At 43.2% G+C, this 15,958-nt stretch overlaps 1 protein-coding gene across 1 annotated transcript in view; it reads left to right on the forward strand.

Moving 5' to 3' along the window:
* Window positions 1–8,496, forward strand: part of MOB1B (MOB kinase activator 1B) — a 125,512-nt gene extending 117,016 nt beyond the window's left edge. The window contains exons 5-6 of the mRNA XM_029598683.1: window positions 3,243–3,406; window positions 7,354–8,496. Coding sequence (XP_029454543.1) covers window positions 3,243–3,406; window positions 7,354–7,431 — 242 coding nt within the window. The 3' untranslated portion in view covers window positions 7,432–8,496. The remainder of the gene's footprint in view (window positions 1–3,242; window positions 3,407–7,353) is intronic.
* The last annotated feature ends 7,462 nt before the right edge of the window (window positions 8,497–15,958 follow it).

A 15,958-nucleotide genomic window follows, 5' to 3' on the forward strand; every position in this document is an offset into this window, starting at 1 on the left:
TTAGCTTCTCTTTAGTTTGTCAATCTGGCCTACTACATCTTCCAGGTTCATCGTGATTTGGTTCAGTTCATCTGAATCATCACCATTGAATACCATTTCTGGCACAGGTATCTCCCCAACATCCTCATTAGTAAACACCGAAGCAAAGAATTCATTTAGTCTTTCTGCAATGGCCTTATCTTCCCTAAGTGCCCATTTCACCCCTCAATTGTCTAATGATTCAGCAGACTCCTTCACAGGCTTTGTCCTTCAGATATATTTTTTAAAGTTTTTGCCTCTATGGCCAACTTCTTTTCAAATTCTCTCCTAGCCTGTCTTATCAAAGTTTTACATCTAACTTGCCAATGCTTTAGTTTTTTCCTATTTTCTTCAGATGGATCCTTTTTCTAATTTTTTAAAAGTTCTTTTTGATAAAATAGCCTCTCTTACCTCTCATTTAACCTTGCTGACAGTTGTGTGGCCTTCTTTCCACTTTTTTAATGCGTGGAATACATCTGGACTGGGCTTCCATGATATTTTTAAACCGTGTCCATGCCTGATGTACATTTTTAACCTTAGTAGCTGCACCTTTTAAATTTTTTTTTTTTTAATTTTGCTCACTTTATTGAGGTTGTGACCCTCTATTTCCTGAAGATTCAGACTGTTTATTTCATGTTACAGAGGTTGCACTTGAGGGTGGGGGATATCTCAGTGGCTGCTCATCCATATGTAGTCCATTTCCTCTTTGGTGGGGAAGAGAGGTGTTCAAACACTTGCCCTCAAATAAGGGCCCTGGCTCCTCAGTGGGACCTTGAGTTCTAGTGGATTGTCCTTTTGAGCCAATTAAGTAGGCGTTGCTAAGGATCTTTCCTTGAAGACAGTCTTTCTAGTACTTATCTATTCCTTTAGGCATATTTCATAGCAGGCCTTATCTTGTTGAGATCCCTGCCTGGTATTCTCTGCTAAGTTGGTCACCTTTTGGCCAGTTCCAGTCTTTTCACATGAGGTTGTATTGCCTTTTCATTTAATTCAGGCTATTTGCTCCTGGCCTTCTGGGAGAGTAATGATCACGGAAAGACGGGTAGCCTTCATTTTGTAGATGTCCAGTGCATTCTTCTTAGATGTCTGAAGGCGAAAGACCCATTTTGGAAAATGGATAGATTTGTTGTACAGTGGCCGTTGCATAGGTAAAGCAGCCTCGAAATCGCCTTTGGCCAGATAGATTGAAGAGACACTTACTTGCTAAAGGGATATCAGATGCTAGGGGCTCTTTGTTCTCATTCCACAAGAGCTTAGACTTCATAGGCAGAATTTTCAGCGACTGCTCACGAGGATAATCTAGAAGGTGGTTACGTAGTCGCCATTACATTCATTCTCTAAACATTATGCGCAAGCTAAAGCAGAAGTGCATTTAGAGCAGGAGTTCTTGGGGCAGCCTTGTCTTCCCCCATATTTAAGGGGCTTGGGTAGATCACGTGTGTTTGGACTAGTCTAGCATGATGGAAAAAGAGGAAGAATTTAATAATGTTCTTTTCTTTATTCATGCTACACCAGTTCAGAACCCACCCAGAAAAACTGTGGCTATGTTTTGTGTATTTATCCTTATCCTTGGCTTCGTTTCCTCAAGGATGTAGAAGGTTACAGGCTCTTCCTGAGGGGAGAACCTGAGATTGCTCTGTCTTCTAATCTGTTGGAAGTTCTCTTCCTGTTTTAATAGCATTGTTGCAAGTTTTTTAATGGGTACATTTTGAGTTTATCATTGCTTTGACAAAAGTATGCTGTCAAGAGGCCCAGTCTTCGCCAAACTTAAGAGCAGTGATGATATCACTAGAAAAGTGTGGTCTCTTGTCTCCATCTGCTGGCAGGATGGAATAAGCCCCACACATCTGGACTGATTTAGCAGGTTTCAAGGAAAAAAACAGGTAATTATTAAATTTCTCCATTTAAAAAATGCCCAAGGTTTGGTTTGCAACAGCTTCTAATAAAGTATCAAATAGTGTAAAAACCCATTAGATGAAGACAAAAACAGTCTGAAAAAGTTTTGAAGTTGAATACTTTTTATTTGTGTCTGATCCATCTTAAAAGCTGCTGAATAGATTTTCTTAAGAGTTTGGCAAGTGGTCAAACTCTGTAAAATTTTGAGACCATTTTCATGAAACTGTGCCTTTAAAACTATGATGTAATGTCATCACGATTGATCATGCCACTAGAAAAGTATGAGTGCACAACCCTGTACACAAGATTTCCCCTATGGCATTTTCATCTTCAGAAGTTAAAATCTGCGGGACCTTTGTCATTTGTGTGCCACACAGCATTCTTTCACCATCTGCAAGATGATATAAGCAGTACAGCGTTTACCTGACTTTGCTGTTGCCCATAAGAATCTGTCATATGAAACAAAGATATGATGGAAGTCTGTCAAATTAATGGAGAGAAACGAGTAAATGTTAATCATTTTACTCTTTCAAAGAGTACAAAGGCTAGGAGACACACAATGAAGTTACTAGGTGATACATTTAAAACAAATTAAATCAAGAAAATTATTTTTTTACTCAACGCATAATTAAGTTCTGGATTTGGTTGCCAGCTTATGCGGTGAAAGCTATTAGTGTAGCTGCATTTAGAAAAAGGTTCGGACAAGTTCCTGGAGGAAAAGTCCATTAACCATTATTAAGATGGAGTTGCAAAAATCCCCTGCTTATTCTTGGGATAAGCAGCTTGGAATCCATCGACCCCCTTGGGATCCTGCCAGGTAAGTTGTGTGAATGAAGGCTCATGGTGCTGCACGCCAACAGAGGTCGGTTTCAATTGAGCCTGGGTACTCAAAGGCATAAGAGGAAACTGCTGGATCCCACTCCCCCCACCCCCCACCCTCTGCTGCCTCCCTGCCCACTCCCCAAAAGCAGAAGACTCAACGAGTGCCTTCTTTTTAAAAGGAGCAGGAAAGTGTGGAGGAGGGGGGGGCTAATGTTGACAAAGTTATTTACCCCCCACGCCCACCTGTGGCCAAAGGGTGCCAGGCCGTTCCCTCCCTTGGTTTCAGCAGAAGCTGAGGAGATGTGTGCTTAAGGTGGAGGTCTCGAAAGAGCTTCAGTGAGGTCAGCCGGAGAAGCTGCAGGGTCCTCGCAGCTCACGGACCCTCAGAGTTGAGGCTGGCGTGCCGCTTGCAGAGCGATTAAGCACTGGCTGGGCTGTGGGTGTTTTCGGCTCAACGAGGCCAAGGGAGGTCTCTGACCTGGTTCTGTGTTTCTTTTTGCTTCTAGGGGTGCCCTTTCCCAAGAACTTCATGTCTGTGGCAAAGACCATTCTGAAGCGCCTTTTTCGGGTTTATGCTCACATTTATCATCAGCACTTCGACTCTGTGATCCAGCTGCAGGAAGAGGCTCACCTTAACACGTCATTTAAGCACTTTATTTTCTTTGTTCAGGTAAGTTGGTGTCGTCTTTTGAGAACCATGCACCTGGCAGTACCATCTGCTTCCCTGGGACATTTCTAAGTCCTGGTTTTTTGTTTGTTTTTTCTGGTTTGGGACTCAATCTAAACTGGCTTCCTTTGGGCTCAGCACTGTTCATGGGCCTGCATTTGTAACTGCCAGATGTTTTTTGTTTTTTTTTACCTTTTTTAATAATCTCCCCTCCCGCTTCATCTAGTCCAGCCATTGCAAAGACCACCCTTAGGGACCTACGTTTTCAGTTTTATTTTATTTTTCCTGGAAATTTCAAAGTTATCAAAAAAATTTTAGTGGAAAATTATTTTGTTATAACACACAGGAGAAAAATCACTGAAAAATCTTTTTCCACTGTCCTTTTTTTTTTATAACATTTAAATTCCCAGAAAAAATAAAATTAAAAATTGAAACCAAAGTCCCTAATCATCCTTGACCAGGAGCCGCAGACCATGGCTCTCCCCAGCACATGGTAATGTGAACCCTAAGTTTGGCCACTAGGTGTCACCTTTGAGCATAGGTTAAGGCTTTTCTTCCTCTTGGGGAGAGTGAACTCTGCCTCTGCAGCATCAACTGCCCCGGTCAACATGGGGAGCAGAATCCTGGTGTGGGAACCAAACCCGGGATATCTGCATGGTCGTACATACCGCACATTGGGAAAGTTGAAGGCCTAATGGACAGAAATGCAGTCCCCTGGGAAAAGTGAGCAGAGGTGTACTCAACATGTACTGAACAGATTATAAAAGCCTTTATTTAGTATTTTAATTGCTGTTTTTGAATCTGTTTAAATAGCACACCTGCAGTTCCCCTGAACCTCTGCAAGTAGCCACGTGGAAACGTGTGCCACTAGTTAGCTCATTTATGCTGGATAAGATTAGTTGTGATGCTATGAATAATCCACAAGCAGGTCGATACTATAAAAAGTGTGGGAGAGCCCAGGCACCTCTCCTGGGTGCTCGATTCTCTATTTAAATGAGGTGTCACGCTAATAAGGAGGCGCTAGGAACAATAGGGCATCCCTAGCGCCTCCTTATTAGTGGAAGAGGCGGCTATCAATGGGTCCGACAACCGATGCTCGATTTTACCGGCGCCGGTTTTTGAACCCACTGACAGCCACAGGGTAGGAAAACGGACGCTGGTAAAATTGAGCGTCCGTTTTTCTAACCCGCTGACCAGTGGGCAGGTTTTTATTTATTTATTTATTTATTTATTTTTGGTTCCTCCAACTTAATATTGCTAGGATGTTAAGTCGGAAGGTGTACAGAAAAGCAGTTAATTGGGCAGGCGTTAATTTCTGAGAGTAAAATGTGTGGCTTGGCTGCACATTTTACTTTCAGTATCCTGGGTGACTAACTAATAGGCTCATCAACATGCATTTGTACGTGATGAGCGCTATTAGTTTTCGGGGGGGGGGGGGGGGTTTGGCTGCACGTTTTCGACGCACTGTTACCCCTTACAGTATAAGGGGTAATAGATGCGTGTTGAAAACGCCTGATACACAGTTGGTGAGATGTCATTCTGTGTGGTGCAGTATATTATACTTGTCTGAATGTGGTTCTTCTTGGGGTACTTAATGGAAACTAAAGCAATTAAAACAGAACCGAATGCATTTCAAAGGTAAAAGCTTAGAAGTAATATTTTGATAGAGGTTTCATGTTGCTACTTGCCTTATGGACTATTGAAATGTAACAAATGGCATGAATTTTCACAATTTATTTTTTTTTTTTAAATCTTTAAGTGCACCTAAGCCTTTGAGGACAGCTTTTTCTCAACCCCAGGACCTAAAACACTCCTTATTTAGGGTGTGGGGTTTTTTTGTTTGTTTGTTTTTTTTTACTTTTTTCCCATCAGCTACTGATGACGTTTTCTGTACGGATCTTTGGTGAAACAGCCGGTATCAGTACTTTGACAGATCTGGTGATCACATCTGTGAAAGGAAACTGAGAAAGTGATGGTACAGCGTCTTGCAAAACTCTTTCCATCCTTGTGCCTTTTTCACATTCTGCTGTATAAAATATACAAATTAGAATGCATTAATTAGGAGCTTTTTTTTTTTCTCATTGATCTTCATAACACACTCTTATGCAATCAAACTTTTTGGGGTTTTTTTTATTCTTAATTACTTTTGGAATATTTCTATAATTGTTCTTTCTTGATGAATGTAATAGAGAGGGGTGGCTGGCTCCAGTCCTTGAGAACCACAAACAGGCCAGGTTTACAGGATATTCACGAGAGAGAGACTTGCATGTACTGCCTCTAATTTGCATATAATGGAGGCAGTGCATGCAAATCTCTCTCGTGCACATTCATTGTGGATATCCTGAAAACCTGGCCTCTTTGTGGCTCTCGAGGACTAGTTAGCAACCCCTGCTTTACACTTTCTTCATGAAAGAACAATTATACAAATATTCCAAAAGCAATTAAAAAAAAAAAAAAAAAAGTAAAAAAGTCTTGATTGCATAAGACTTCACACTCCTCCACCAATACTTGGTGGAAATCCCTTTTGCAGAAATAACAGCCATTAATCATTTAGGACAGGCGTTTGCCAACTTTGCATAGCAGAATGGTACAGTTTTTGCCCATTCTTCTGGCAAAAAGCACAAACTTTTTCAAGTTGGTTGGGGATTGCCTGTGGATTGCAGTTTTCAAGTCTTGCCACAGGTTTATATTGGATTCAGGGCGGCCGGGCTCTGACTGAGCAACTTGAGGACATTCACTTTCTTCTTGCTGGGCCCAATCCATTGTTGCTTTTGCTTGTACCTAGTGTTACCGTTCTGCTGAAAGATGAATTTTCTTCCCAGTCCTAGGTCTGTGCAGATTGTAACAGGTTTCCCTCCAGAATCTGCCTGTACTTTGGACCATCCATCTTTCCCTTGATCTTCACAAGCCTCCCTCTTCCTCACTGCTGCAAAGCGTCCCCAAAACATAACGCTGAAACCACCATGCTTTATTATAGATGTGGTGTTAGCAGGGGATTATGCTTTCTTTGTATTATGCCGCACACATCGCTTAGCACTGGGCCCATAGTTGGTGCCATGCTCTGCGCCGTCAGACTGACTTTCAGAATTGTACGCTCTATCCCAGATCAGGGGAAAGGGGAGATAGCGGAGAAACGTTCAAATATCTTGCAGGCTTCAGTAACGTTTACCATAGCGTGAGAAGCTCAAGGACAAGAAGTGGTCGTCTGAAGCTGGAGAGGAGGCTGAAAGGGACTGAGAGTGGAAATAGGGTGGTGGACACTTGGGACAGACTTTCAGTAGAGTCTCATACCAGGAGCCCAACACCGTGACACAGTTTGAACGGAGACAAAGGGGATCTTCAGCAAAAACAACACAGAGGCTGGCAGCACCTTAGGGGACTAACAGATTTACTGAGGAATGAGCTTTTGAGGACAAGTCCGTTTCTTCAGATACAACTAATGAAACTGTCTTTTGTCTTCAAAAGCGTGTGCCTCAATAAATCTGTGAAGTCTATAAGGTGCCACAAATCTGTTTCACTTTTGCCAGCACGGACTAACATGGTTACCCCTATGGAAGGGACCTTCCCAGGGCTTCCCAAACCTGTCCTAGAGACCCCGCAGCCAGCCTGGTTTTCAGGATATCCACGATGAACACGCATGATATAAATTTGCATGCACTGAATCTTTCATGCTTATTTCATGCACATTCCCAGCAGCAGCATGCTTCCGTCTCGATTTCACAACCGTCAGACCAGCATCATATCACTTTCAGTTCTAGCAAAGCCTCTTGCTGTCAAGTCATCATTCACAGGACGAAAAAAGTGTTGTGCCCATTCGTAATTTCATAACAGACACATGATTAGTGACCAGATACCAAATTGCTCACCTTCAAAATGTTGTGAAAATTACAAACTTGTAACTTTGAAATCTTTAATTTAATTTTTTTGTTTGTTTTTGGCTCATCATGTAGGAATTCAACCTTATTGACAGAAGAGAACTTGCCCCACTTCAAGAACTGATTGAAAAACTGGCTTCCAAGGACAGATGAAGGTTACAGATATCTGTCCAAGTCACTTTCCTTTCTAGCAAGCAGGATTTTGTTTTGTTTTGTTTTTTTAATGTTCTGTTACAGGCAGCCAAGATCTAATCTCTATGCATCTTATTAGTTGAAATCTTTTGTCTTTTAGGGACACACAGTAAAATAATTTTTCCACTTTTTTTTTTTTTTAAATCTTATCAAATGAAGATAGTAAGGAAGTGCTCCATAGCTCTTAAGTCTCTTTTAGGAAAAATGTCTGAAGAAGCTGGCTGTTCCCTTCATTCTCCTGAGTGCCTCAGCCTGTCAGTAAATGCCTGATGTCAGGAGCAGGAGGAAAACAGCCTGAGCTTTCCTAATACATATTTCTGTTGTATAATTCAAGTACATCATACAGCAGTGAAATAAAGCCTAGGCCAGGGGTGACAGGTGCCACTCTTCAAGCACCATACACAGCTCTGGTTTTCAGGATGTTCATTTTAACTCTTCAGGAGCTTTCTTTTGCTCCCAGGGTTTGTTGTTCATGACTAGTCTTGAATTCTTGGCTATCCTGAAGAAAACCGGAGCTGCTTGCGGCACTTTGGAGAGAAATGTTGCCAGCCCCACCACCGTGGTGTAGATGAGCTACGTTACTCATGCCAGCTGCTGGTGGACGAGTCTGACAGGAACCCAATTGTGGCATCTCTGACAGATGTATGTTTTCTTTAAGTGCCTTGGCAGGTTCACTCCTGAGGTGCAAAGCACATATACAACTTGCTGCTGAAACTGGGAAAATAGGAACCACTACCCAGGATGCTTACTGATGGATTTTAGAAGGTGTGCGCACGTAAGCTGGAAAAGCCATAATTTTGTATACAGTGGTGATCTCCGACTTTTAGTACATGATGAAAAAAACCCAACAAAACCAAATACATTATTTAAGAGGTTGAAGATCATCATCTGTCTTCTAAATTGTTGTGCAGATACGCTGAAGCTGTTGCCTGTGGATTCACAGCTCCGCATAAGCTTGTGGAGCAGCAGGAGAAGGGACAACCCATGGACCTGCTGCTGAGCGCAAGAAATCAATCTGAATCTTAACGTGCTGCTGCAAGAGTAGTTTTTGTTTCTCTGGTGTGTGGGTGTAAAATTTCACAAGTCATTCAATTTTGCAAATGAGCTAAATTCTTTGGAGAAAACCTGTTAAAAATACATATACTGTGGGAACTTTTTTTTTTTAGTAATTTTTTATATTTGCAAGAAGCACAGGAAGATGTATTTCATTAGAATTCCCTAGGGAGTACGATGCTTGCTGGCAGTTAATGCCCTGTTCAGAAAGTATCCATGTTATAAGCAGAGTTTTGTAGTGGAGGTGTGTGTGTGTTTTGGTTGGTTTTTTTTGTTTGTTTTTAATGAGCTTTATTTTTAGAGGAGTTAACACCTCCGAACGCACAATAACAGGTCTTTGAAACCCAGTCAGGTTCCTTGGAATCAGACTGAATGAATGTTCCCTTTTGCTTACAATGTGTAGCCACCCAAAAAACTTATCGACAGCAGAATTCATGGATCATTAGATCCCTGCAATCTTTACATCTCCCCTAGTCCCAGAAAACCTTGTTGCCTTCGGGCGCATCCAGCTCATCATTTAGTTACTGTTGTGCAGCTGCCCAGCGGCTTTTTACTCTGAGCTTGAAATTGCAACTTAATTTTACAATGGAAAGCTGCAATCATATCTGTATAATGTGCACCTTTTTTGTTTGTGCTTAGGTTTTGTTTTTTTTTCCACTTTTCCCTCTCTTATATTGGTGACCCACCTATAGAACTTGAGAAATCAGGAATCTTCCTCTCACCAGCAGTCCTTAGTCTCTCTTGTTTTTCTTAGGATCTAGTTAGTGAATTTGTGTAGGGGCCAGAAAGGTTACACACTCGTTTCCTGACTCTGCTCTGTGGCTTATGTCCTGTCATGTTTTGGGTTTTCCAGTCGTGCCTTACAAACTACAGCAGCCCAGATGTTCCTTGTTGGAATTTACCCTTTTTTTCACACTTGAAATGGCACATTTGGGGTAGATTCAGCGGAGGGGGCTCCTGCTAGTTAGGGAACAAATGGCTTTCTTAGTAAGGGATCCATGGTTGAAGGCTGACTTGATGGTGTTGTCTTGCAGTTGGTGCAAAGAAATTTGGTGCTGGAAAGGGCAGGAATGCTTTTGTTACTTCTGTCTTCACATAAGTGGACGAAGTTGCAGCGCCGGCTAAACATAAGTGTCTCGGGCAGAATGATAGCAGTCACTGTGCCAAGGGTTTTGGTCTGGCCTTTTCTGTGCATTCAGGTCCTGGTATGCTGCTGTTGACTTCAGCACCAGGACAAGATGCTTTCTTCGAGTTGACTTTGCTGAGAAGAACCTGCAGAAATGAAGGGCCTGATGAGGAAGATGCTCGTAATCATCGATGCGGTACCGATGGGGATGTGGCACTGCTTCCCCATCCTCCCCTTAATTACGTACAAGGCAAAGCTGTGTTCCTGACATCATTCTAAGCAGGGATATCACAATGAACACTACTGAAAGAGGAGCTAAGGAAAAAAAAAACCAACTTACTAGCTAGTATACTTTTTGCTGCCAAGTACAAGTCTACAAGCAGAGGCGAGAAGGATTCCAAGATGCAACAAAATAAACCAAAATTTAATTGAACAACTGTGTCAGTAGTGGAGAGGCTGAAAGAGTCACGGAAAGCAGTTTTCTGCGTAGCCCATTGAGTGTTTTCTGCAGGAATTAAGCACAGTATACAGAGGAGCACCAACTGCTCCTCCTGGTTGCAATACAAAAACAGAGAGAGAAGGACAATTTTCTCAGTTCTGTGTTCATTGTACACCAGAGAACAACTAGCTGGCCCCCCACTGCAAGGGATAATTGTACCAGATCAATATATAAAGACCACATAGAAGCAAAGTATATTTCTAGATGCTGGGATGACTCATTTTAGTAAGTGAATGTAAAATTACAGACATGTAATAAAAGCCTGGAGATCACCTAGACAGCTGTTCAGGTAAACTTTATACTTGTGTAAAGAAAATACAGTATCATATGGCATTGGAGTGTATCCCTTCCTCACTTTCGTTTTTTTTGTGTTTCTTACTTTTCAAGACCTAGGACCACACGCCCAAGCACAGCTGAATGTTTTAGAGCCTGAATAGGTTACAGAGCCATTAATAAAAACTGCTTTGATTTATCATAATTGATTTAGCTTGAATGATGACCGGAAGGCTTTGGAGCCCCAACCTTCCCCTGATTGCCCCAAGAGCTGTGTGTGCCTGGTAATCCAGGGGAAGGTGGAAGAGCACTGCATCTGTGGCAGCGAATTTCTCCTCCCTCCCCCTCCCCAATATCTGAATGGCTAGCATCATCTGTAAGTTTGGAATCCTGGAAAATCTATAGCACTGCTGTTGTAACTTGTGGAGGGGTGACTTTATATGCCATTCCGCTTCACAGATCTTTCACTTTCGTCAGCTGCGGGTGACTCCCATACACAATCCAGCAGTGCTCGAGAACTAGTTTGTGTTACTTTTGAAGGGGATTTGGAGGTCGGGGCCAATATCAAATTGACAAAAATGGCCCTCTGCTTCACCAGTTTGCGCAGGGGGGGGATGATATGAAGACACTGAGACTGATTCTTTCAGAAGGTGACAGTGTCTAATGAGGTCTGCTTCATTGTAGTGTTGCTTTACAATACAGTGACTGTGCAAGAAGGCATTTTTAACCGGAATAAGGAGAGATTAAGACCTATTATGTCATAGGACAACCTTGTGTAAACAATACAGAGGTCTCCGGGTTACCAACTGACCTATTGCTATGGACTGGAAATCAATCTAAGCCTTACAGGAAAGGTCTGGCTAAACCTTTCACCATTTTCAATGAGTATTTATTCTTTCATGCAGTAGAAATATATTAACTTTCATTGAAGAGAAAATGGTGTTTAAATAATGCCTGGTTTCTGTTTACTGAATCTGTTGTGTACATACTGCTGAACTGCTGCTCTTTCAGAGACAAATGAGCCCCACTCAGGTCTTGGTACAGTTGGGTTCCTTATGGAGGCTGGAGAAAGGTCTAAGGGTGAACGCCCTGTCCTTTAACAGGTGATGTGGGCTTTCTTTTCATACCGGTTTGCTATGCAATGTAGAGCTGCTGAAGTGTATTGTGTTTCCCTTTTAAGATGATGACTGATGCTGTTGGTCTTGATAGACTGGAACTGAAAATGGTTGAAATGAACTTTTTCTGTAAAAAGATTTTAATTTTTTATTTTATCCCAGGACAAGCAGGATGCTAGTCCTCACATATAGGTGACGTCACTGACGGAGCCCTATTATGGAAAACTTTCTGTCAAAGTTTCTAGAAACTTTTGACTGGCACTCTGAGGCCACTGAGCATGCCCAGCATGCTATAATTCCCTGATCCACAGGGGTCTCCCTTCAGTCTTCTTTTTTTCCGCACTGCTATTAGCCTCGCGGATCAGGAGCCCTGTGTGGTATATTCACACTTCAAAAAAGTTTTAAAAAATCATTGGAAAAAGTTATCCCACCGTAGGGGTTTCCCTTTTTTCACCACCGGTGAGTAAAACTATTTCCAGTCATTACCGTTTTCAAAACATTTTTAATCAGAAAGTCACGACAGCTGTCGGGCTTTCAATATGGCTACCGGGTTTAAAAAATGCCTAAATTGTACTCAAACAATGTCCATAATGGACCTGCACACTGATTGTGTGCTATGTTTAGGCGAAAAACACGACATATCGACATGCCTGAAATGCGCTGAAATGACACCGAAGGGCAGACGAACTCGTATGGAAAAGATAGAGCATCTTTTCCATCTTCAATTGTTTCCGTCGACTTCAACGCAATCATCTCCAGCTGGAGCAGTTAAAAAATTGGTTTTGAAACCTCGATGTCGTCCGGACGAAACGGGTGACCGACCGTCACCTACCCCTTATCAGTCATCTATCAAATCGACCTCTTTTACGAGAAAAAGAGTTCCGAGCATCGAATGAAACAGTCATCGAAGGCCTCTGGATCCAGATTCTGACACGATGCCTGGAGTTTCTTCGATGCCTATCGAACCAACTCCTAAGAAACCGCGGATGGATGAGTCATCGATGCCCTCAGGGCCTATGACTCCCAGGCGATCCCCACCGACATTGGTGCCGGGTACCGTGCCATCACAGGGACCTGTGGTCTGACCAGTTTCGCCCTCACTGCCACCCCCTATAGCTGCTCTGAATTCACCAGTTATAAGTGCGGAACTGGACGTATATATACGCCAGGCAGTTCGAGATGCCATCCGGGAGTTACCTTTGATTCCATCACCGGTGCCGATTCCATTACCAGTGCCAATACCATCACCGATGCCTCTGCCGATGCCGGATCTGTCGCTATTGGCACCAATATTAGCAAAATTGGACACTCTTATCGGTGCCATACTGGTGCATCCGCTAGATGTTTCGACGCCACGGCCCACAGATGAGGATGTATCGAAGACTTTACCGATGCCTGAACCAACACCAGGTCCATCAGGAGTTTCTCCTCCCAAACCTTCCTTCTCTCCATTACTTCCATCGAGGCCGCCGATGAAACCATCGATGCCCTCGATACCACCTTTCCATCTTCCTTCGCCTCCAGGTCGACCCGACTCAGACACCTGGGAAGATGCAGGCACCGATACTTCCTCGGACGAAGTCCTATCTGATCCCTCGCCTCCAGAGGAAAGAAGACTATCTCCCCAAGAGGATCTCTCTTTTTCTACTTTTGTTAAAGAAATGGCTGATACCATCCCATTCCAGTTAGAGATGAGGAAGATACCAGACAAAAATCTTTAGAAGTTTTACAATTTGTATATCCACCAAAAGAAGTTCTTGCAATACCGGTGCATGAGGTACTTGTAGATCTCCAACACAGGTTAGGGGAACACCCTTGTACCATACCACCTGTCAATAAACGGACTGATGTCACCTATTTGGTACAGCACATTCCAAGGTTCCAGAAACCTCAGCTTCCCCACCACTCTGTGGTGGTAGAATCGGCCCAGAAGAAATCTAAAAGAATTAAGCCACATTCATCTATTCCTCCTGGGAAGGAGCATAGATTCTTAGACACCATCGGGAAAAAAAATGTTCCAAGGCTCAATGCTGGTTTCCAGATTTGCGTCATACCAACTTTATATGACACAATACCAGCGTAATCTATGGAAACAACTGCAAGAACTATCTGATTCACTTCCACAACAGTTCCAGGATTCTTTCAATACTATTATTTACAAAGGCTTGGAAGCTGGAAAGCACGAGGTACATACAGCATATGACAGCTTCGAAACATCATCCAGGATGGCTGCAACAGGCATCAGCGCTCGCAGATGGGCCTGGTTGAAAGCCTCAGACCTTCGGTCAGAGATACAAGAAAACCTCGCAGACCTTCCTTGTACAGGAGATAACCTCTTTGGAGACGAGGTTCGTGAAGCTGAATCACAGCTCAAGGAGCACTCAAAAACTGCGTCAGCTTTCCTCTGTTCCAGCAGAACCCCGATCTTCTGCACGCAGACCTCCCAGGAAAGACTCAAAAATACCATATTACAGACCACGAAGATACTACCCCCCCCCCCCCAGCACCTCGTGGTAGGTCAACAAGACCTGTACAAAGAGCCCAAGTCCGACAGCCACGAGCTCCTAGAGCCCAGCCTCCACCCCAGACAGGTCCAGCCTCGGGGTTTTGAAATCTCACCAGAGAACAGAAGCCTGTCCACCAATCCAACCCCAACTCTAGCTGTAGGAGGTCGAATAGCCTTTTTTCATCAAAATTGGTCGCACATCACCACCAACCAATGGGTACTCTCAATCAAGTCTCAAGGTTACCATCTGGACTTTCTAACTCTACCAAACGATGCTCCACCCAGATCGTTCTGGACAACTCAAAATCATTCCACGCTTCTACAAAAAGAATTATCCACCCTTCTGGGAACCAGGGCCGTGGAACCAGTTCCCCGACCTCACCAGGGCAGAGGATTCTATTCCCAATATTTCCTCATTCCAAAGAAAACAGGAGGCCTATGTCCCATATTAGACCTCCGGAAACTCAACAAATTCCTGCGCAAAGAAAAGTTCAGAATGGTATCCCTAGGTACCATGCTACCTCTACTTCAAACGGGAGATTGGCTCTGTTCTCTGGATCTTCAAGAGATCTAGGCGTCATAGTGGATAACACATTGAAATCGTCGGTTCAGTGTGCTGCGGCAGTCAAAAAAGCAAACAGAATGTTGGGAATTATTAGAATGGTGAACAAAATGGAAAATGTCATAATGCCTCTGTATCGCTCCATGGTGAGACCGCAACTTGAATACTGTATACAATTCTGGTCGCCGCATCTCAAAAAAGATATAATTGCGATGGAGAAGGTACAGAGAAGGGCTACCAAAATGATAAGGGGAATGGAACAGCTCCCCTATGAGGAAAGACTAAAGAGGTTAGGACTCTTCAGCTTGGAGAAGAGACGGCTGAGGGGGGATATGATAGAGGTGTTTAAAATCATGAGAGGTCTAGAATGGGTAGATGTGAATAGGTTATTTACGCTTTCGGATAATAGAAAGACTAGGGGGCACTCCATGAAGTTAGCATGTGGCACATTTAAAACTAATCGGAGAAAGTTATTTTGTACTCAGCGCACAATTAAACTCTGGAATTTGTTGCCAGAGGATGTGGTTAGTGCAGTTAGTATAGCTGTGTTTAAAAAAGGATTGGATAAGTTCTTGGAGGAGAAGTCCACTACCTGCTATTAAGTTCACCTAGAGAATAGCCACTGCCATTAGCAACGGTAACATGGAATAGACTTAGTTTTTGGGTACTTGCCAGGTTCTTATGGCCTGGATTGGCCACTGTTGGAAACAGGATGCTGGGCTTGATGGACCCTTGGTCTGACCCACTATGGCATATTCTTATGTTCTTATGCTCACATTCCAATATTCCCTCCTCATCGCAAGTATCTACGCTTTCTGGTGGGACATCAGCATTTCCAGTACTGACTTCTACTGTTTGGACTTGCCTCAGCACCTCAAGTGTTCACAAAGTGCCTGGCGGTGGCAGCGGCCCAGTTACACAAGGAAAGTGTACACGTTTTTCCCTATCTGGACGACTGGCTCATCAGAAGCCAGTCAAGACAAGGAGCTATCAACTCTCTCAAGCTCACAATCAATTTACTCCATTCCTAATCAACTACCAGAAATCCCATTTCATACCATCTCGCCTATTGCAATTCATCGGAGCAGAATTAAACACCATAACGTCAAGAGCTTTCCTTCCAAAAGACCATGCAGAGACATTCTCTTCATTAGCGAAATCTCTAAGCACAAGGACACAGGTGACAGCCCATCAGTTCCTAACTCTGCTCAGCCACATGGCCTCCCCAGTTCATGTCACTCCTATGGCCAGATTAGCCATGAGGGTCACTCAATGGACATTGAGAGCGCAGTGGCTACAAGCCAATCAACCACTGTCATCTCCAAATAACTCAACAACTACGTTCTTCTCTCCT

This window comes from Rhinatrema bivittatum, chromosome 1, assembly GCF_901001135.1.
Source record: "Rhinatrema bivittatum chromosome 1, aRhiBiv1.1, whole genome shotgun sequence".
NCBI lineage: Eukaryota > Metazoa > Chordata > Amphibia > Gymnophiona > Rhinatrematidae > Rhinatrema > Rhinatrema bivittatum.